This window comes from Neodiprion pinetum, chromosome 1 (assembly GCF_021155775.2).
Source record: "Neodiprion pinetum isolate iyNeoPine1 chromosome 1, iyNeoPine1.2, whole genome shotgun sequence".
In the NCBI taxonomy this organism is placed as follows: Eukaryota; Metazoa; Arthropoda; class Insecta; order Hymenoptera; family Diprionidae; genus Neodiprion; species Neodiprion pinetum.
This window is the reverse complement of record NC_060232.1, coordinates 24,244,746-24,268,045: the sequence shown is the minus strand read 5'-3', so window position 1 is coordinate 24,268,045 and position 23,300 is coordinate 24,244,746. Positions and strand designations below refer to the sequence as shown.

Below are 23,300 nucleotides of genomic sequence, written 5' to 3'. Positions count from 1 at the left end.
AACTTTACTTCATGTCTGATTGTATTTTATTCCTGCAACTGATTTCAGACTACTTCTGGTCTGTGTTTCACATAATCCGTTGCTTGATTCAGTTCCGATCACCATGTCCATTTGAAAAACTTTCTTTTAAGATAATTAACTAATCTCAGGGGGTGTATGAACCGTCAAGCTTGAAAGTGATAACTATATTTGATCATTAATAATAAGATAAACTATCTCCTATGGAACGTATTTCATGTACGCAGGTTGTAGAAATTATTTGCAGTTTTATTTTACAATCGTATCTCGCAAACTCATCATATATATATTAGGGTGCTTCGTTTGAGACGACTATTTTTTTCTTTTCACTCCATAGACGAAATATCACTCTGAACATATAAAAAAAAATTCCCACCAAAGCCCAGCTCTTAATTTTAATTTTAAGTACTCACTAAATGAATTTGAAATTTTCCCATTTAATTAACACGTCAAAATAATTTTTTTCTTTGTCAATTATCTATATATATATGTATATATATATAGTTGTAATTTTTTTTTTGCTCTAGTCATACTCAAATTGGCCTATTTTATAATATGAAAAGTAAGCTTTACGAGAAGTTAATGAGATCTGATACGTGAACTATCTCTCCTAGATGTGCTTGTCGATTTTTTTAACTATATTTCAATAATGATTAACAAGTGACCTCCATAACTATGAATCTTTTCAAAATAATGTGCCTTTTTTCATAAATAAAAGTAATCGAAATCCAAGGGAACTTTTAAACTTGCAGATGCAGACGCAGCAGCTTGAATTACAAAAAATGGATAAAGATTGAGTGACTACTTGTTTCTTTCGCTTCGCGCTTTGACATTTTCTCTCAAAAGTGAGATAGTGCGTAGGTAAAGATCATTTGCAGTAGCTTACTCTGGCCTCGTGGAGCACGTCAGTTCCAAAATCGTCTGTGGCTCTAGACTTGCCCCATCCGATTATGGTACAGAGTTGATTTGTGGGCAACGGCTGTCTCGGAGTCGGTAAACAAGCAATTCCGCGAGTCGAAGCGGGTGTTAAAATCACCGGAAGCCGCAGAAGGGCAACGTCATTATCAACTGTATCTGCGTCATAGTACGGATGCACGATTACGCTGTCGACCTGTAATAAGGAGGAATAATTAATCAGATGAGATTAACCGAGGAATGCTGTCGCATGCTTCATTACAAGAAGAAAGGTTCTGTAGTTAATAAGTGCGGTCAAGCTGGATGCTTATGCGCGGAATACGGAATACTTAGAGATTCAAGTATATGTTATGTGCGTGAACTTTAAGACCTACTTGTTACAAAGGCAAAAAGTCAATTGACTCATCGACGCTCTCAGCTAGAGCGGACACTGTATATAAGAATACTCACATGTAAACAGCATAGATATAATCACGAGCTGGGAACCAAAGTAAATTCTCAGGTAATATTGACTTGTGTAAAGCTATTAAAGTGTTGGCTAGTAAACTTAATTCATGCAGCACCTTGAGATGGATATGATACCCGCAAACCAGAAACGTTGAAAAAGCCGACTTACCCTAAATTCTAGTTCACTGCCCTCTTTCACTGTCAAATCGTGTTCACCCACACGAACGTAGAGTCTCTTACGAATGCAGTGTGCAGCTGTGAGGACCCATCTGGGTGAGACTAGAGTTCCGCCGCAAAATGCTTCCTGAAGTTAAATAAGTGCAAATCTAATCTTAACAAAGTATAAAATATAGTGAGATTTCTTTTATAGGGCTGAGTTCAAATGAATCCTCCAGCAATGAAAATATGAACAATTACACAAAAAAAGCTAAATATGTCAATCGTTTCAATATTTTTTGATCGAATCAAGTTTTTACCAATTTGCATGAATGAGAGAAGGTGGATAAGTCAACATAAAAAAGGCACTATTATTGTTTATGCCTTGCGTGTTGTGAAAAGTATGAAGTGGTGAAAGCATTGATGGAAAATTTTTTTTTTTTGCAATTATCGATCCAGTTCACCTCTTTCTAAAATTGCATGTCAATCACTATCAAACTGTTGTAGTGAAATAAATGTTTTGTTCAATACTGTGAATGGATACCTTACGCAAACTTTAATTAAATGCCTTACTTTTTTTTTCATTTTCGGAACCGAAGATTTTTTGTCTCGGATTCGATTTGTATGACGCTTTTCTGGCTAATTGGACCCCCAGGAACACAGAAAATTCATCGAAATGAGTGTGAAAGCAGAAAAGTTAGGCAGGAAATCTTTCGTTTTTCGGCTGTAACTCTTGATCCGTTGATCGCAGCGTATTGAGACTGCGCCCGATCGATTTCCCTCGCAAAATTACGTCAATATGGTGCACCAAAGAGTTGATTCCCGTATTTTTCAAAAACGTCAAAATTTTCAACAAAAATCCAAAAGAGTTACAATTAGATTTATTCATATTTCATTTTTGCACTTTGCATGTATATTTTGTTCATTAATTTCCGATATTATTTTCTGTTCTCCATACCTGCGCATCTACATGCTTGTGATTGGAGTTGATTTTTTTTTACACAAGTTTTATCGTACTAGCCAGTAATTACTCGAGTTTTCTCATTACAGTTCGATCCAAGTGTTTTTGTGCTTACATTATACTTACTCCAAATTTTAATTAATTACTTATTTATTAATTTTTCTTCGATTCATTTCCTATACTTTTCGTTCTAGTATTTGTCTTTATTTTTAAGCGTCTCTTCTAATTGTTGTTTAGATAATCGTAGCAATCTACTCCCCGTTATAAAATCCATCTTGGCTTTCTCGTCACCTAATTTCCTCTGAATTTCATTTAAGTCGCACCAATAGGATTTTCATGCATGCCTGGCTTGGATCTGGTATCTTTGTGGTGGCGAACACCATTTCACATACGTAATCCCTAGGTTTCCGAAAAGCTATCCGTAATATTAACTTCTGTATTTATTCTAGTGGTCTTAAGCTTTTCCGATATGCATCTCCCCAGGCTGTTTCCTGACCACTTCATTCTTTCATCAATAGTGACACCTAGGTTTTTGATGTGTTCCTTTATTTCTATTTCTTGACAGCAGATGTGTATTTTTAGCTTCAAGTTTTCACTGTCTTCGGGATCTTTGATTTTATTCATTTTATATCGCGTTTACTTAGTTTTATTTCCATTCAGAGTTAGTTTGTGATTGTCCTGATTGCCGTCATTGTTGTGCCTACTTCTAGTTCGTGATCAAAGTTTTTTTTTGCAGCTGGTGTATTTCTTTTTTCAAAAGTATTATTTCCTTGTTTAAATTAGTAGTTGGTGGGACAAAATCATGAATTTTGTTACAGCAGAACTGCATCGCTTCTCAATAGTTGATATACGATTTTTCAGGTTCTTAACTTCCTGACTGTCGTTATCTAAGGCCCTGTTGTTAGTATCTGGAGCTTCTTCCTCGGCCTGGACAGCTGATCACTGGCACTCGTATTTCGATTTTCACATTTATCACAAGTGTATTTCAGAAATTTTTTCAAGGGATCCAGTACATTCATGTTCTTTTTAGCACATGAAACATGAAAAAGACGTTTATATATTTATTCGCGGGTAAGAAAGTCACTTGTTTCGTTCACAAGATTATTACACAAATCGCACTGTTTCGCCATTTTAGTTAGCTTTAATCTTTTTTCAAGTGAATATTTTTTGTCTCAGAATCGATTAGTATGACCCTTTCTAGGCTAACTGGACCCCCAGGAACGCAAAAAGGACATCAAAGACAGCAAAGGACCAGCAGCACAGAAATCACGAAGGAAATTTTTCGTTTTCTGAATGTAGCTCTTGTAATGTAAGAGAAGTCAAATCTCATTATTTAAGAATCTTACCCGGAATCTGTTCAGTATGGCAACCTGCCATGGCCAATTTCCCGCCGTTGCTGGACGCCCTCCAATGATCCTGGTGAAATAGGACAGCCTGGAGTTTCTACTGGAATTGAGCACTCCACATTTCCACGGTTCCTCAACGGTGCCGCTGAAGGAGTCCACCATGTTCGGTCGGAGATCTAATTCGTCCAACTCTTGATCCACTGTAGAAACACACGCCTTGTTTAAAAATGAATTTTTTCAATTCATATACCGGCACATATCCCTTAAATTCACGGGATCTCTCTACCATCAGTAAAATGTGATTCCTACACAATCTGCCTTCATCGATTGTTCACGAGGTAAAAACTGCACTGTGACATTTCACTGTTTCCAGGTAGCATTAATACAAGGTCACGCTGAAAAGCAGTTTCACCACGTACTGCAAAGTTATGATAGTTGTTTACTATGCTGCGAAAAATAAGGAAAGAAGGTAAAGAAAAGACTCACCATCGTTGTCGTCTTCGTATCGTCCTTGTATTCGTCGATAAATCCATTTTTGACAGAAGCTCCCTTCGACGTAACAGTAGGCGCTTTCGCGTATGACGTCGCGTCCGCAAATTCTTGGCCGTCTGCACCACCTTCAGAATAAAATGAAGAATAAAACCTCTGCAGCCAACCGCAAGATTGCTTCGAAGAGTCAAGCACAATAAATTCGAGCTGGAAAGTTTGCGAGTTCGTAGCTTGACCCCTGCATATGTTGTATTTCTGAACTGGATCATGAACGGTCACTCTTACATGTACAATGCATAACTCTGTATTCACTCCTGTGCTTACTTCCAGTAGCTCAATTTCAAGCGTGCATAATTTGATAACCGGAAACACGTTGAAGCTATATTTGGATAGCCCATACCTGTGTCGTTGCGTGGTGCAACTTCTGCTGCACGTTGACCATTTGCTCCATTTTCCATAGAAGCGGTTTGGCCGTTTGCGCGGTCCCTTCTGGCCTTGATTACCCTTTCGTCTGCCTTGTCTGGGTTCCGCTTCTTTTGGAATCTGGAGATTCAAATGAAGATAAGTTGGAAATAGTCTCACGGATGACTGTCAAGGATAACGTAGTAACTGCTCGCTTAATTGACAGTCGTTCCGTGACTAAACGATCTTTTGCATGCCTTGATGAACTTCAGTAACGTCCGATACAGGTATTTAATAGATCTATAACTATTATACGCGCAGGGACAAAGTTTATAAGACGTTCGTTCTCCTTTTTGAGCGAAATTTATTTGTGCAGTAGTTACGACGGTGCAGAAGGTTTGCTGCAGGCTTCCGGGGTTCTTATGCGTCCACTGACGACCACCTTTAGAAGCGTCGTGGCCATTAGCAGCTTTTTTGCTGCTTTATGGTATCGGAGTGACTTTAATTTGTTGCAGTACCGACTCACCTGCACAACGTGAAACTTCTCTTTATGCCGATCCCTGTGTCTCTGACGCTGACGGCATCTTCTTCGCTTTCCTCGTCTCTTGTGGAAACAGCTCCGTTCTTCCTACACGTATCAATGATTGGTAAACTATCGGCGATAGGTACAGTCTTATACTGTCCAAAATTTACGATATTCACAGTATCAGTCAATATAAAAAACAAGAATTCGATGTTTCTTGACCCTTTACAGAACCGATGGTGAGTAAAATTTTTCTCTTCTAGCATCAATTTGCCTGTCTTTAGTTTAATTATCAGCACGTATCGGCGAAACTTACTCTAAGAACGGTGGTTCCACATTTTTTCTTCGCTTGGCACCTCCTCACTCTGTTTTGTGTGCAGTGATTATTACAAACAGACCATTCACTCCATTCTGAGAAGTGAAGAATTTTTGAGGACTCTGAAATAACAACAAAAGCGTCAGTTTTAGCCGCTTCAACGGTACTCATCGGTTCCAGAACATCACATTAGAAATATGCACGGGGACTTGTGATCTCGCAATTAATGTATGAACTCACTTTTTGAATTATGCACGGAGTCATTGCGGTAAAGATGCTGCGGCCACCAACTGGGGTTTTTCGAGGATGAAGTCAGAAGCTGGTTCCAATCGTCCTGCAAAAATAAAATGAATGCCGATATTATCCACCTGCACTATCTCTGGAGAATGAATTAACTAATGGAGTTTCTTGTGCGCGAAGTGGGCGAAGAACTCATGGGTCAATAAGAGCGACATTTAAATAGCGACACGCTATATGGCCTTGAGCTCAAAACAATTACGTTATCATCCGACCCACGAATCGCCGGTACATCATTATCCTCGAATCTGGGCAATATAACAGAAACCATGCCGTAATCTGCAAAACTGCAATTTGTACGAACGAGGCGTAAGTAGTGCAAGGTTACCGTAAAGTGTGTCCCGGATTTCGAGCGATCCGGCAATAACCAGTGTTACCTATCACCAATCTTTGTGCAACAATATTTTGCGCTTGAATCCCTGGTTTTCTTTAGATGTAAAACGGCATGCAATAAAAGACTGCATACGCAACAGATCAAGCAACGATTACGACTAAGAGGGCGAGGACAAAGACGTCCTTACAGATTGAACCTGTGAAGGCGATGTTTCTGGGTCAAATTCAGTTCTTGCGTAGCCGATTGTCTTTGGGTCAAAACAGGTGTGACCGGTAGTGAGCAAAAATTCCTTTTCACGATATTATGCGACTATACTTGCATAGATGTAAGGGGGCGTTGAAATTGTACGTATCGCACAATCGGATGATTTGCATTCGCATGGTGTTGCGAGGTAACGTAACGTCGGATTGACCTTATGCAATATCTATAAAACGATTCAGCGAAATTACTGTAATTGAATTAGCGTCCGTACCTGTAGCACAGTTTACAAAACCTCTAACCAATTCCATCAAAATGGCAATCAATTAGCCTCGTATGTATATTTAGATGCAAATCTACCCACAAATAGCGTCCGTCCTTCGTTCGGAAGGCAACAATGGTTACGTGGGCTTTTATTCTATGGGTGCGGAGTCCATATGCAGTTGACGTTTCTTTTAAACGCGTCAGAGTGCAGCGCCTGCTGAGGTAAGCAATTATTTTTTTGCGGATGTTAGATGTCCCTAATTGCAAAAAAATCCCGTCATCTCTGCTATGGCCTCGAAGATCTGTGTGTCTGTATTTGCGTAATGCTTGTAGAATGAAGTCCGATAGAGGAATATCGTTGACGAGTGATCTATCCGTCACCGTCCAACAGCTGATGATTTTACGGCACAAATATAAACTTCCTCCTCCTGTGCTAATGATCCTTGTTCATTGTTGCGTTTGAGAGTTGGATTACATGACTCTGGTCTGAGCTCGTTTTCCAATAGGGAAATTGAATTTACTGTTGATACAGGTTGGCTCGCGCCTTGCACAATTAGTCGACTGCATGTGAAATTTACTAAAGATTTGTGATCATAAGCAACATTTTTATTGTTACCTCTTCTATGAATGATTTTTAATGTTTAAATAGAAATTGAAAATTGTACAAGCTCGATGATTTTAAGTTATTGAAATCGAAGCATCGAAAGTGTTCAAAATTCAGACCTGCAAAATATTTTCCTTAATCATCTACTTGCGGTAATAGATTAATTAGCGACGGGTGCAATCATGCAATAATCATGAAAATTCCTTTTAAAATCTGATTCAGAATTAGTCCAAAATTAGTATACCGTCAAAATCATAATGACCATAAGTTAATATTTTCAAATATACTATTATGTCATATCTTAAATCTATCTAAACCATATCTGAAGTTTTACGATCCGGAAGCGGGCGTGAATGCTACACAGAAAGCAATGACGCTACGGTTACTGATTAACATTTTTTTTAAAACAAGTTAATCCACTCTTGAAGTTGTTATGGCTTACGAAATACGAATGTTCTTAGTAGATAAGCATAACTATAATATTTACGTAGAGTCTTATCAATCGCTTGACTGATACCAACTAAGCGTGTACTTTCTTTCTCTGTCAGTGATATGATATTTATTATTAGTTAAAATGATCCATTATTTGAAAATTTTTTCGAGTAGTAAAAAATTTGAATAGAATTGTTTTATACATCTACTGTACCGTTGACAGAAGAATACAAAGACAGTTGCCCTTATGAGCTTTGGTGTGACAACCGAAAATTGTTGTGCACTTCTGCCCCCTGAGATGTTCCGACGGTACAGTTGAGTATTATTGCAGAACATCAGAGTTACCGATTTTGACATGATGCTGTTTGCATTCACCTTCCGAGTAAGACAGTCGTCGTAATGGAAAGCCAAAGCCAGTACTTAGCCTGTGCGTACTTATCGGTTTGTAGGCGATACAAGAAATTAATAATCAGAGCAAATTTCTTCCAAAATTCGTAGCAAAACAGTGATTTAATTAAAAGATAGATACCCGACAGAAGAATGTATACATATATCGTAAATAATAATCGATCAGATGCAATAATGAGACCAAGAAGTATATATGTATATGCGGTCCATGTACGATATTGATATATAAATGATCCATTTACGATTAATACGTGATGCATACTATAAATTTTATAATTTTCCAGGAGCGAAACTGGATTATCTACAATAATACGGCTATGATATGAAGATAGAAGAATTATTGATTACTAAATGGGATTCAACTCGACACGTGCTCGATGTATTCCATAACATTAATATTCATAATTATTCCAAGAACTTTTCATTTGCTTTCTCGATCTTGAATTTTCGTAGGCAGAGAATCGATACGCTGTTTTAGCTAGTCGCAAGTGAAGTATTTACGTTGGGTAGAGCTCTGAGTCGCAGAACGGCAGCGTTATTAGCTGACCTGAAATGAAGAATATATCTTTGGTCAACGGTTGACCATCGAAAGGCCTAGCCGCTTGAGTCTGGAATCGGCAGAAAAGATAATGTGCGTATTGCTTGTCTGAAAAACTAAAATCAGTATACATCATATCATATCATCATACATCGTACATCATACATCATCATACATCATACATCATACACAGTATTAAAGTTCGAAACCAAGGTTTGGATGTTCGGATCTTCGGATGTTCAGAAAGTGACGTCACCCAAAATTTTTTTTCTCCTGACCTCATCAATCTATATAGACGAAAATCAGCAAGCTGAATTTCTCAGTCTGAGACGACCGCGCAGTAGAGAGGACGTATGAGATTCGCGCTCCGCAGACTTCATGTACTGGGTTCTCTACCTCCGTGGTTCCTGCACTCCGGGTCCTCTTCCGGGTGCAACTCGAGATCCATGGCAAGCGCTCTGTAGTTTCTGCACTCCAGGTCCGCTACCTCGTGAAACTCGACCCCCAGAACGAGCGCTCCGTAGTTCTGGCTGTCCAGATTCTTGACCTGGTGACTTTTGACCAAGCGCTGTGTAGTTTCTGCGCTCCAGGTCCACTTCCTAGTGACACGCAATTTCCAGGACAAGTGCTCCGTAGTTTCTGCGCTCAAAGTCCACTACCTGCAAAAATTCGACTTCCAGGACAAGCGCTCCGTGGTTCCTGCGCTCCAGGTTCACTACCCAGCGAAACTCTACTTCAAAGAGAGGACGAGGAGGACGAGGCGATGGAAGAAGACATGGAGAACAAGGAGGCCGAGGTGAACGAGGAGGATTTTTCGTGCATGCCCAAATTCAGTAGCTATCAATGTGCTAATAAAATTTCTACAATTTTTTTAAATTTTCTCACAATAATCTTGGTCAAATCTGTCAATAAAAAAATTATATTGATCCTTACACAATATTTTTCATGTGTTCGAATACTTAAAATATTTATTAGTGTTCGAGGTATAACCCGAGGTGGTTAGCGGTGGTCGTCACACTATATTTTTGATGTGTTCTAATACTTAAAATATTTATTAGTATTCGAGGTATAAACGGAGATGGTTAGCAGTGGTCCTTGGAGGTGGTTGGCAGTGGTTGCGGGTAATCGAGGTGAACGAGGAGGAGAAGGACGAGGATGACGAGGATTTGTGAACCGTATAACATTTATATAATATTTAATGGAGTAGGATCAGGAATGAGATCAAGAGTAGAAGTAGGAGTAGGATCAGGAGTACGATCACGAGTAGGAGTGGGAGTAGGATCAGGGGTAGGATTAGGAGTAGGAGTAGGAGTAGAAGTAAGAGTAGAATCAGGATTAGGAGTAGGAGTAGAAGTAGGATCAAGAGTAGGATCAGGAGTAAGAGTAGGAGTAGGATCAGGGATGGGAGTACGAGTAGGAGTGGGACTAGAAGTAGGAGTAGGATCAGTAGTAGGAGTGGGAGTAGGATCAGGAGTAGGTTCAGGATTGGCAGCAGGAGTAGAAGTAGGATCAAGAGTAGGATCAGGAGTAGGAAACCGTACCCTACCGTACCCTACCCCCTACCTCCTACCCTACCATACCCTACCCTACCCTACACTCCTCTAGCCTTCCCGCCCATATTCTCCTCCTATACTCCAACTTCTACTCCTACTCCTGATCCTACTCCTACTCTTACTCCTACTCTTACTCCTACTTCTCATCCTACTCCTATACCTACTACTCGTCCTACTCCCACTTCTACTCCTGATCCTACTCCTACTCCTACTTCTACTTCTACTTCAATCATACTACTACTTCTATTCCAATCTTACTCCAACTCCTGATCCTACTCCTACTCTTACTCCTACTGCTACTCCAATCTTACTCCTACTTCTAGTATGATCTTACTCCAACTCCTGATTCTACTCCTATATCTACTCTCACTCTTGAACGTACTCCTGATCCTACTTCTATTCCAACTCTTACTCCTGATTCCACTCCTAATCCGACTCCTAATTCTGAATAATAATGTTATGGAATATATAGATTGCGTGTCGAATTGAGTCCCATATCGAAACGAACGTCTTTTATTCTCATATTATTGCCGATTATTGAGGATAATCTAGTATGTTTCCTAGAAAATTATAAAATTTATAGTATGCATCACGTATTGATCATGAATGAATCATACATATCGATGTCGTACATGGGACGCATATACATTTATACTTGTCGGTCTCTGCATCATTATTACATCTGTTCTATTTTTATTCATGAACTATGAATACATTCTTCTCTCGGGTACCGATACTTTAATTGAATCACTGTTTTGCTACGACGTTTCAAAGATATTTATTCTCATTATTAATTTCTTGTATCGCCGACAAGTTGGTAAGTACACACAGACCAAGTACTGACTTGGGCTTACCATTGCGTAGACTGTGTTACTCAGAAGGTGAATGCAGCCAGCATCACGTCGAAATGGGAAACTCTCTGATGTTCTGCAATAAGTTCTCAACTCTACCGTTGGAACATCTCACGAGGCAATTTTCGGTTGTCACATCAAAGCCCATTCGGACAACTGTCTTTATATTCTTCATCCAATGGTGAGGCTAACCCCTTTGCATTTTTGACGAAAATTTTCGCGATGTTGAGAAGTGCTGGAATGAATTCTTTCATGCATTATCCCGACGTAATTTTGCGAAAGAAATCGATTGGGCGCAGTCCCAATACGCTGCGATCAACGCATCAAGAGTTACAGCCAAAAACGAGAACCTGTGTTTTCGACATTTTTCAGCAGGTGCTGTTTCGCTCGCCATTTCTCTCGTGCTGATCTCACGCTCTTTTCGCTGCGTTTTCTGAGTTCCTGGAGGTCCAATTGGTCAAGTAAGGGTCATTTGAATCGGATCCGAGACCAAAAATTTTCGACTCCAATAATGAAGAAAAAGTAAGGCTAACCCCTTTCCATTTTTGGCGAAAATTTTCGCGATTTTTGAAAGTGCTGGAATAAATTAATTGTGGCACTATTCCGACGTAATTTTGCGAGAGAAATCGATTGGGCGCAGTCCCAATACGCTGCGATCAACGCATCGAAAGTTACAGCCAAAAAACGAAAACCTGAAATTTCGACATTTTCCAGCAGGTGCTTTTTTCCTCGTATCACCTCTCCCGTTGATCCCACGCTCCTTTTGCTGCGTTTTCTGAGTTCCTTGGGGTCCAATTGGTCGGAAAAGAGTCATACGAATCAATTCCGAGACGAAAAGTTTTTTGGTCAAAAAAAAAGGAAGGTTAACCCCTTTGTATTTTTTGCGAAAATTTTCGCGATTTTTGAAAGTGCTGGAATAAATTATTTGTGGCACTATTCCGACGTAGTTTTGGGAGAGAAATCGATTGGGCGCAGTCCCAATACGCTGCGATCAACGCATCGAAAGTTACAGCCAAAAAACGAGAACCTGAATTTTCGACACTTTTCAGCAGATGCTTTTTTCCTCGTATCTTCTCTCCCGTTGATCCCACGCTCCTTTTGCTGCGTTTTCTGAGTTCCTTGGGGTCCAATTGGTCGGGAAAGAGTCATACGAATCAATTCCGAAACGAAAAATTTTATGATCTAAAAAAAAGGAACGTTAACCCCTTTGTATTTTTAGCGAAAATTTTCGCGATTTCCAAAAGTGCTGGAATGAATTAATTGTGGCACTATTCCAACGTAATTTTGCGAGAGAAATCGATTGGGCGCAGTCCCAATACGCTGCGATCAACGCATCGAAAGTTACAGCCAAAAAACGAGAACCTGAATTTTCGACACTTTTCAGCAGATGCTTTTTTCCTCGTATCTTCTCTCCCGTTGATCCCACGCTCCTTTTGCTGCGTTTTCTGAGTTCCTTGAGGTCCAATTGGTCGGGATAGAGTCATACGAATCAATTCTGAGACGAAAAATTTTTTGGTCAAAAAAAAAGGAAGGTTAACCCCTTTGTATTTTTTGCGAAAATTTTCGCGATTTTTGGAAGTGCTGGAATAAATTGATTGTGGCACTATTCCGACGTAATTTTGCGGGAGAAATCGATTGGGCGAAGTCCCAATACACTGCGATCAACGCATAGAAAGTTACAGCCAAAAAACGAAAACCTGAATTTTCGACATTTTTCAGCAGGTGCTTTTTTCCTCGTATCTTCTCTCCCGTTGATCCCACGCTCCTTTTGCTGCGTTTTCTGAGTTCCTTGGGGTCCAGTTGGTCGGGAAAGAGTCATACGAATCAATTCTGAGACGAAAAATTTTTTGGTCAAAAAAAAAGGAAGGTTAACCCCTTTGTATTTTTTGCGGAAATTTTCGCGATTTTTGAAAGTGCTGGAATAAATTAATTGTGGCACTATTCCGACGTGATTTTGCGAGAGAAATCGATTGGGCGCAGTCTTAATACGCTGCGATCAACGCATCGAAAGTTACAGCCAAAAAACGAGAACCTGAATTTTCGACACTTTTCAGCAGATGCTTTTTTCCTCGTATCTTCTCTCCCGTTGATCCCACGCTCCTTTTGCTGCGTTTTCTGAGTTCCTTGAGGTCCAATTGGTCGGGATAGAGTCATACGAATCAATTCTGAGACGAAAAATTTTTTGGTCAAAAAAAAAGGAAGGTTAACCCCTTTGTATTTTTTGCGGAAATTTTCGCGATTTTTGAAAGTGCTGGAATAAATTAATTGTGGCACTATTCCGACGTGATTTTGCGAGAGAAATCGATTGGGCGAAGTCCCAATACACTGCGATCAACGCATCGAAAGTTACAGCCAAAAAACGAAAACCTGAATTTTCGACATTTTTCAGCAGGTGCTTTTTTCCTCGTATCTTCTCTCCCGTTGATCCCACGCTCCTTTTGCTGCGTTTTCTGAGTTCCTTGAGGTCCAATTGGTCGGGAAAGAGTCATACGAATCAATTCTGAGACGAAAAAATTTTTGGTCAAAAAAAAAGGAAGGTTAACCCCTTTGTATTTTTGGTCAAAATTTTCGCGATTTTTGGAAGTGCTGGAATAAATTAATTGTGGCACTATTCCGACGTAATTTTGCGAGAGAAATCGATTGGGCGAAGTCCCAATACACTGCGATCAACGCATAGAAAGTTACAGCCAAAAAACGAAAACCTGAATTTTCGACATTTTTCAGCAGGTGCTTTTTTCCTCGTATCTTCTCTCCCGTTGATCCCACGCTCCTTTTGCTGCGTTTTCTGAGTTCCTTGGGGTCCAGTTGGTCGGGAAAGAGTCATACGAATCAATTCTGAGACGAAAAATTTTTTGGTCAAAAAAAAAGGAAGGTTAACCCCTTTGTATTTTTTGCGGAAATTTTCGCGATTTTTGAAAGTGCTGGAATAAATTAATTGTGGCACTATTCCGACGTACTTTTGCGAGAGAAATCGATTGGGCGCAGTCCCAATACGCTGCGATCAACGCATCGAAAGTTACAGCCAAAAAACGAAAACCTGAATTTTCGACATTTTTCAGCAGGTGCTTTTTTCCTCGTATCTTCTCTCCCGTTGATCCCACGCTCCTTTTGCTGCGTTTTCTGAGTTCCTTGAGGTCCAATTGGTCGGGATAGAGTCATACGAATCAATTCTGAGACGAAAAATTTTTTGGTCAAAAAAAAAGGAAGGTTAACCCCTTTGTATTTTTGGTCAAAATTTTCGCGATTTTTGGAAGTGCTGGAATAAATTAATTGTGGCACTATTCCGACGTAATTTTGCGAGAGAAATCGATTGGGCGAAGTCCCAATACACTGCGATCAACGCATCGAAAGTTACAGCCAAAAAACGGAAACCTGAATTTTCGACATTTTTCAGCAGGTGCTTTTTTCCTCGTATCTTCTCTCCCGTTGATCCCACGCTCCTTTTGCTGCGTTTTCTGAGTTCCTTGGGGTCCAATTGGTCGGGAAAGAGTCATACGAATCAATTCCGAAACGAAAAATTTTATGATCTAAAAAAAAGGAACGTTAACCCCTTTGTATTTTTGGCGAAAATTTTCGCGATTTCCAAAAGTGCTGGAATGAATTAATTGTGGCACTATTCCAACGTAATTTTGCGAGAGAAATCGATTGGGCGCAGTCCCAATACGCTGCGATCAACGCATCGAAAGTTACAGCCAAAAAACGAAAACCCGAATTTTCAACATTTTTCAGCAGGTGCTTTTTTCCTCGTATCTTCTCTCCCGTTGATCCCACGCTCCTTTTGCTGCGTTTTCTGAGTTCCTTGGGGTCCAATTGGTCGGGAAAGAGTCATACGAATCAATTCTGAGACGAAAAATTTTTTGGTCAAAAAAAAAGGAAGGTTAACCCCTTTGTATTTTTTGCGAAAATTTTCGCGATTTTCGAAAGGGCTGGAATAAATTAATTGTGGCACTATTCCGACGTAATTTTGCGAGAGAAATCGATTGGGCGCAGTCCCAATACGCTGCGATCAACGCATCGAAAGTTACAGCCAAAAAACGAAAACCTGAATTTTCGACATTTTTCAGCAGGTGCTTTTTTCCTCGTATCTTCTCTCCCGTTGATCCCACGCTCCTTTTGCTGCGTTTTCTGAGTTCCTTGGGGTCCAATTGGTCGGGAAAGAGTCATACGAATCAATTCTGAGACGAAAAATTTTTTGGTCAAAAAAAAAGGAAGGTTAACCCCTTTGTATTTTTTGCGAAAATTTTCGCGATTTTCAAAAGGGCTGGAATAAATTAATTGTGGCACTATTCCGACGTAATTTTGCGAGAGAAATCGATTGGGCGCAGTCCCAATACGCTGCGATCAACGCATCGAAAGTTACAGCCAAAAAACGAAAACCTAAATTTTCGACATTTTTCAGCAGGTGCTTTTTTCCTCGTATCTTCTCTCCCGTTGATCCCACGCTCCTTTTGCTGCGTTTTCTAAGTTCCTTGGGGTCCAATTGGTCGGATAAGAGTCATACGAATCAATTCCGAGACGAAAAATTTTTTGGTCAAAAAAAAAGGAAGGTTAACCCCTTTGTATTTTTGGCGAAAATTTTCGCGATTCTCAAAAGTGCTGGAATAAATCAATTGTGGCACTATCCCGACGTACTTTTGCGAGAGAAATCGATTGAGCGCAGTCCCAATACACTGCGATCAACGCATCGAAAGTTACAGCCAAAAAACGAAAACCTGAATTTTCGACACTTTTCAGCAGGTGCTTTTTTCCTCGTATCTTCTCTCCTGTTGATCCCACGCTCCTTTTGCTGCGTTTTCTGAGTTCCTTGGGGTCCAATTGGTCGGGATAGAGTCATACGAATCAATTCTGAGACGAAAAATTTTTTGGTCAAAAAAAAAGGAAGGTTAACCCCTTTGTATTTTTTGCGAAAATTTTCGCGATTTTTGAAAGTGCTGGAATAAGTTAACTGTAGCACCATTCCGACGTACTTTTGCGAGAGAAATCGATTGGGCGCAGTCCCAATACGCTGCGATCAACGCATCGAAAGTTACAGCCAAAAAACGAAAACCCGAATTTTCAACATTTTTCAGCAGGTGCTTTTTTCCTCGTATCTTCTCTCCCGTTGATCCCACGCTCCTTTTGCTGCGTTTTCTGAGTTCCTTGAGGTCCAATTGGTCGGGATAGAGTCATACGAATCAATTCCGAGACGAAAAATTTTTTGGTCAAAAAAAAAGGAAGGTTAACCCCTTTGTATTTTTGGCGAAAATTTTCGCGATTCTCAAAAGTGCTGGAATAAATCAATTGTGGCACTATCCCGACGTACTTTTGCGAGAGAAATCGATTGAGCGCAGTCCCAATACACTGCGATCAACGCATCGAAAGTTACAGCCAAAAAACGAAAACCTGAATTTTCGACACTTTTCAGCAGGTGCTTTTTTCCTCGTATCTTCTCTCCTGTTGATCCCACGCTCCTTTTGCTGCGTTTTCTGAGTTCCTTGGGGTCCAATTGGTCGGGATAGAGTCATACGAATCAATTCTGAGACGAAAAATTTTTTGGTCAAAAAAAAAGGAAGGTTAACCCCTTTGTATTTTTTGCGAAAATTTTCGCGATTTTTGAAAGTGCTGGAATAAGTTAACTGTGGCACCATTCCGACGTACTTTTGCGAGAGAAATCGATTGGGCGCAGTCCCTATACGCTGCGATCAACGCATCGAAAGTTACAGCCAAAAAACGAAAACCCGAATTTTCAACATTTTTCAGCAGGTGCTTTTTTCCTCGTATCTTCTCTCCCGTTGATCCCACGCTCCTTTTGCTGCGTTTTCTGAGTTCCTTGAGGTCCAATTGGTCGGGATAGAGTCATACGAATCAATTCTGAGACGAAAAATTTTTTGGTCAAAAAAAAAGGAAGGTTAACCCCTTAGTATTTTTGGCGAAAATTTTCGCGATTCTCAAAAGTGCTGGAATAAATCAATTGTGGCACTATCCCGACGTACTTTTGCGAGAGAAATCGATTGAGCGCAGTCCCAATACACTGCGATCAACGCATCGAAAGTTACAGCCAAAAAACGAAAACCTGAATTTTCGACACTTTTCAGCAGGTGCTTTTTTCCTCGTATCTTCTCTCCCGTTGATCCCACGCTCCTTTTGCTGCGTTTTCTGAGTTCTTTGAGGTCCAATTGGTCGGGAAAGAGTCATACGAATCAATTCTGAGACGAAAAATTTTTTGGTCAAAAAAAAAGGAAGGTTAACCCCTTTGTATTTTTGGTCAAAATTTTCGCGATTTTTGGAAGTGCTGGAATAAATTAATTGTGGCACTATTCCGACGTAATTTTGCGAGAGAAATCGATTGGGCGAAGTCCCAATACACTGCGATCAACGCATCGAAAGTTACAGCCAAAAAACGAAAACCTGAATTTTCGACATTTTTCAGCAGGTGCTTTTTTCCTCGTATCTTCTCTCCCGTTGATCCCACGCTCCTTTTGCTGCGTTTTCTGAGTTCCTTGGGGTCCAATTGGTCGGGAAAGAGTCATACGAATCAATTCTGAGACGAAAAATTTTTTGGTCAAAAAAAAAGGAAGGTTAACCCCTTTGTATTTTTTGCGAAAATTTTCGCGATTTTCAAAAGGGCTGGAATAAATTAATTGTGGCACTATCCCGACGTTCTTTTGCGAGTGAAATCGATTGAGCGCAGTCCCAATACACTGCGATCAACGCATCGAAAGTTACAGCCAAAAAACGAAAACCTGAATTTTCAACATTTTTCAGCAGGTGCTTTTTTCCTCGTATCTTCTCTCCCGTTGATCCCACGCTCCTTTTGCTGCGTTTTCTGAGTTCCTTGGGGTCCAATTGGTCGGGAAAGAGTCATACGAATCAATTCTGAGACGAAAAATTTTTTGGTCAAAAAAAAAGGAAGGTTAACCCCTTTGTATTTTTTGCGAAAATTTTCGCGATTTTTGAAAGTCCTGGAATAAATTAATTGTGGCACTATTCCGACGTAATTTTGCGAGAGAAATCGATTGGGCGCAGTCCCAATACGCTGCGATCAACGCATCGAAAGTTACAGCCAAAAAACGAGAACCTGAATTTTCAACATATTTCAGCAGGTGCTTTTTTCCTCGTATCTTCTCTCCCGTTGATCCCACGCTCCTTCTGCTGCGTTTTCTGAGTTCCTTGGGGTCCAATTGGTCGGGAAAGAGTCATACGAATCAATTCTGAGACGAAAAATTTTTTGGTCAAAAAAAAAGGAAGGTTAACCCCTTCGTATTTTTTGCGAAAATTTTCGCGATTTTCAAAAGGGCTGGAATAAATTAATTGTGGCACTATTCCGACGTAATTTTGCGAGAGAAATCGATTGGGCGCAGTCCCAATACGCTGCGATCAACGCATCGAAAGTTACAGCCAAAAAACGAAAACCTAAATTTTCGACATTTTTCAGCAGGTGCTTTTTTCCTCGTATCTTCTCTCCCGTTGATCCCACGCTCCTTTTGCTGCGTTTTCTAAGTTCCTTGGGGTCCAATTGGTCGGATAAGAGTCATACAAATCAATTCCGAGACGAAAAATTTTTTGGTCAAAAAAAAAGGAAGGTTAACCCCTTTGTATTTTTGGCGAAAATTTTCGCGATTCTCAAAAGTGCTGGAATAAATCAATTGTGGCACTATCCCGACGTACTTTTGCGAGAGAAATCGATTGAGCGCAGTCCCAATACACTGCGATCAACGCATCGAAAGTTACAGCCAAAAAACGAAAACCTGAATTTTCGACACTTTTCAGCAGGTGCTTTTTTCCTCGTATCTTCTCTCCTGTTGATCCCACGCTCCTTTTGCTGCGTTTTCTGAGTTCCTTGGGGTCCAATTGGTCGGGATAGAGTCATACGAATCAATTCTGAGACGAAAAATTTTTTGGTCAAAAAAAAAGGAAGGTTAACCCCTTTGTATTTTTTGCGAAAATTTTCGCGATTTTTGAAAGTGCTGGAATAAGTTAACTGTGGCACCATTCCGACGTACTTTTGCGAGAGAAATCGATTGGGCGCAGTCCCAATACGCTGCGATCAACGCATCGAAAGTTACAGCCAAAAAACGAAAACCCGAATTTTCAACATTTTTCAGCAGGTGCTTTTTTCCTCGTATCTTCTCTCCCGTTGATCCCACGCTCCTTTTGCTGCGTTTTCTGAGTTCCTTGAGGTCCAATTGGTCGGGATAGAGTCATACGAATCAATTCTGAGACGAAAAATTTTTTGGTCAAAAAAAAAGGAAGGTTAACCCCTTAGTATTTTTGGCGAAAATTTTCGCGATTCTCAAAAGTGCTGGAATAAATCAATTGTGGCACTATCCCGACGTACTTTTGCGAGAGAAATCGATTGAGCGCAGTCCCAATACACTGCGATCAACGCATCGAAAGTTACAGCCAAAAAACGAAAACCTGAATTTTCGACACTTTTCAGCAGGTGCTTTTTTCCTCGTATCTTCTCTCCCGTTGATCCCACGCTCCTTTTGCTGCGTTTTCTGAGTTCTTTGAGGTCCAATTGGTCGGGAAAGAGTCATACGAATCAATTCTGAGACGAAAAATTTTTTGGTCAAAAAAAAAGGAAGGTTAACCCCTTTGTATTTTTGGTCAAAATTTTCGCGATTTTTGGAAGTGCTGGAATAAATTAATTGTGGCACTATTCCGACGTAATTTTGCGAGAGAAATCGATTGGGCGAAGTCCCAATACACTGCGATCAACGCATCGAAAGTTACAGCCAAAAAACGAAAACCTGAATTTTCGACATTTTTCAGCAGGTGCTTTTTTCCTCGTATCTTCTCTCCCGTTGATCCCACGCTCCTTTTGCTGCGTTTTCTGAGTTCCTTGGGGTCCAATTGGTCGGGAAAGAGTCATACGAATCAATTCTGAGACGAAAAATTTTTTGGTCAAAAAAAAAGGAAGGTTAACCCCTTTGTATTTTTGGTCAAAATTTTTGCGAATTTTGAAAGTGCTGGAATAAATTAATTGTGGCACTATTCCGACGTAATTTTGCGAGAGAAATCGATTGGGCGCAGTCCCAATACGCTGCGATCAACGCATCGAAAGTTACAGCCAAAAAACGAAAACCTGAATTTTCGACATTTTTCAGCAGGTGCTTTTTTCCTCGTATCTTCTCTCCCGTTGATCCCACGCTCCTTTTGCTGCGTTTTCTGAGTTCCTTGGGGTCCAATTGGTCGGGAAAGAGTCATACGAATCAATTCTGAGACGAAAAATTTTTTGGTCAAAAAAAAAGGAAGGTTAACCCCTTTGTATTTTTTGCGAAAATTTTCGCGATTTTCAAAAGGGCTGGAATAAATTAATTGTGGCACTATACCGACGTAATTTTGCGAGAGAAATCGATTGGGCGCAGTCCCAATACGCTGCGATCAACGCATCGAAAGTTACAGCCAAAAAACGAAAACCTGAATTTTCGACATTTTTCAGCAGGTGCTTTTTTCCTCGTATCTTCTCTCCCGTTGATCCCACGCTCCTTTTGCTGCGTTTTCTAAGTTCCTTGGGGTCCAATTGGTCGGCAAAGAGTCATACGAATCAATTCCGAGACGAAAAATTTTTTGGTCAAAAAAAAAGGAAGGTTAACCCCTTTGTATTTTTTGCGAAAATTTTCGCGATTTTTGAAAGTCCTGGAATAAATTAATTGTGGCACTATTCCGACGTAATTTTGCGAGAGAAATCGATTGGGCGCAGTCCCAATACGCTGCGATCAACGCATCGAAAGTTACAGCCAAAAAACGAGAACCTGAATTTTCAACATTTTTCAGCAGGTGCTTTTTTCCTCGTATCTTCTCTCCCGTTGATCCCACGCTCCTTTTGCTGCGTTTTCTGAGTTCCTTGGGGTCCAATCGGTCGGGATAGAGTCATACGAAGCAATTCCGAGACGAAAAATTTTATAATCAAAAAAAAAGGAAGGTTAACCCCTTTGTATTTTTGGCGAAAATTTTCGCGATTTTCAAAGGTGCTGGAATAAATTAATTGTGGCACTATTCCGACGTAATTTTGCGAGAGAAATCGATTCGGCGCAGTCCCAATACGCTGCGATCAACGCATCGAAAGTTACAGCCAAAAAACGAAAACCTGAATTTTCGACATTTTTCAGCAGGTGCTTTTTTCCTCGTATCTTCTCTCCCGTTGATCCCACGCTCCTTTTGCTGCGTTTTCTAAGTACCTTGGGGTCCAATTGGTCGGAAAAGAGTCATACGAATCAATTCCGAGACGAAAAATTTTTTGGTCAAAAAAAAAGGAAGGTTAACCCCTTTGTATTTTTGGCGAAAATTTTCGCGATTCTCAAAAGTGCTGGAATAAATCAATTGTGGCACTATCCCGACGTACTTTTGCGAGAGAAATCGATTGAGCGCAGTCTCAATACACTGCGATCAACGCATCGAAAGTTACAGCCAAAAAACGAAAACCTGAATTTTCGACACTTTTCAGCAGGTGCTTTTTTCCTCGTATCTTCTTTCCCGTTGATCCCACGCTCCTTTTGCTGCGTTTTCTGAGTTCCTTGGGGTCCAATTGGTCGGGATAGAGTCATACGAATCAATTCTGAGACGAAAAATTTTTTGGTCAAAAAAAAAGGAAGGTTAACCCCTTCGTATTTTTCGCGAAAATTTTCGCGATTTTTGAAAGTGCTGGAATAAATTAATTGTGGCACTATTCCGACGTAATTTTGCGAGAGAAATCGATTGGGCGCAGTCCCAATACGCTGCGATCAACGCATCGAAAGTTACAGCCAAAAAACGAGAACCTGAATTTTTAACACTTTTCAGCAGGTGCTTTTTTCCTCGTATCTTCTCTCCCGTTGATCCCACGCTCCTTTTGCTGCGTTTTCTGAGTTCCTTGGGGTCCAAACGGTCGGGATAGAGTCATACGAATCAATTCCGAGACGAAAAATTTTATGGTCAAAAAAAAAAGAAGGAAAATTTTCGCGATTTTTGAAAGTGCTGGAATAAATTAATTGTGGCACCATTCCGACGTACTTTTGCGAGAGAAATCGATTGGGCGCAGTCCCAATACGCTGCGAACAACGCATCGAAAGTTACAGCCAAAAAACGAAAACCCGAATTTTCAACATTTTTCAGCAGGTGCTTTTTTCCTCGTATCTTCTCTCCCGTTGATCCCACGCTCCTTTTGCTGCGTTTTCTGAGTTCCTTGAGGTCCAATTGGTCGGGATAGAGTCATACGAATCAATTCTGAGACGAAAAATTTTTTGGTCAAAAAAAAAGGAAGGTTAACCCCTTTGTATTTTTGGTCAAAATTTTCGCGATTTTTGAAAGTGCTGGAATAAATTAAGTGTGGCACTATTCCGACGTAATTTTGCGAGAGAAATCGATTGGGCGAAGTCCCAATACACTGCGATCAACGCATCGAAAGTTACAGCCAAAAAACGAAAACCTGAATTTTCGACACTTTTCAGCAGGTGCTTTTTTCCTCGTATCTTCTCTCCCGTTGATCCCATGCTCCTTTTGCTGCGTTTTCTGAGTTCCTTGGGGTCCAATTGGTCGGGAAAGAGTCATACGAATCAATTACGAGACGAAAAATTTTATGGTCAAAAAAAAAGGAAGGTTTTGTATTTTTGGCGAAAATTTTCGCGATTTCCAAAAGTGCTGGAATAAATTAATTGTGGCACTATTCCGACGTAATTGTGCGAGAGAAATCGATTGGGCGCAGTCCCAATACGCTGCGATCAACGCATCAAAAGTTACAGCCAAAAAACGAAAACCTGAATTTTCGACAATTTTCAGCAGGTGCTTTTTTCCTCGTATCTTCTCTCCCGTTGATCCCACGCTCCTTTTGCTGCGTTTTCTGAGTTCCTTGGGGTCCAATTGGTCGGGAAAGAGTCATACGAATCAATTCTGAGACGAAAAATTTTTTGGTCAAAAAAAAAGGAAGGTTAACCCATTTGTATTTTTCGCGAAAATTTTCACGATTTTTGAAAGTGCTGGAATGAATTAATTGTGGCACTATTCCGACGTAATTTTGCGAGAGAAATCGATTGGGCGCAGTTTCAATACGCTGCGATCAACGCATTAAAAGTTACAGCCAAAAAACCAGAACCTGAATTTTCGACATTTTTCAGCAGGTGCTTTTTCCCTCGCCATTTTCCTCCTGTTGGTCCTACGCTCTTTTCGCTGCGATTTTTGAGTTTCTGAGGGTCCGATTGGTCAGATAAGGGTCATTTAAGGGGTTAGGTGGGTTTCAAAAGCTCAAAATAGGTACATTTTTATGAATTTTTTTTTATTTAATCAACAGA

The 23,300-nt window shown here is 40.3% G+C and overlaps 1 protein-coding gene across 2 annotated transcripts in view; it reads right to left on the bottom strand.

The window, feature by feature from the left end:
• The window catches only part of LOC124210978 (coagulation factor X), a 60,515-nt gene that overhangs the window by 1,429 nt on the left and 35,786 nt on the right, over window positions 1-23,300 (bottom strand). The window contains exons 2-9 of one of the 2 annotated variants that reach the window (XM_046609528.2): window positions 5,814-5,907; window positions 5,574-5,695; window positions 5,261-5,362; window positions 4,733-4,875; window positions 4,330-4,460; window positions 3,844-4,043; window positions 1,550-1,684; window positions 905-1,129 (exon numbers count right to left, since the gene is read on the bottom strand). In XM_046609528.2, coding sequence (XP_046465484.1) covers window positions 905-1,129; window positions 1,550-1,684; window positions 3,844-4,043; window positions 4,330-4,460; window positions 4,733-4,875; window positions 5,261-5,362; window positions 5,574-5,695; window positions 5,814-5,907 — 1,152 coding nt within the window. The remainder of the gene's footprint in view (window positions 1-904; window positions 1,130-1,549; window positions 1,685-3,843; window positions 4,044-4,329; window positions 4,461-4,732; window positions 4,876-5,260; window positions 5,363-5,573; window positions 5,696-5,813; window positions 5,908-23,300) is intronic. The other variant, XM_046609539.2, reaches the window with a different exon arrangement.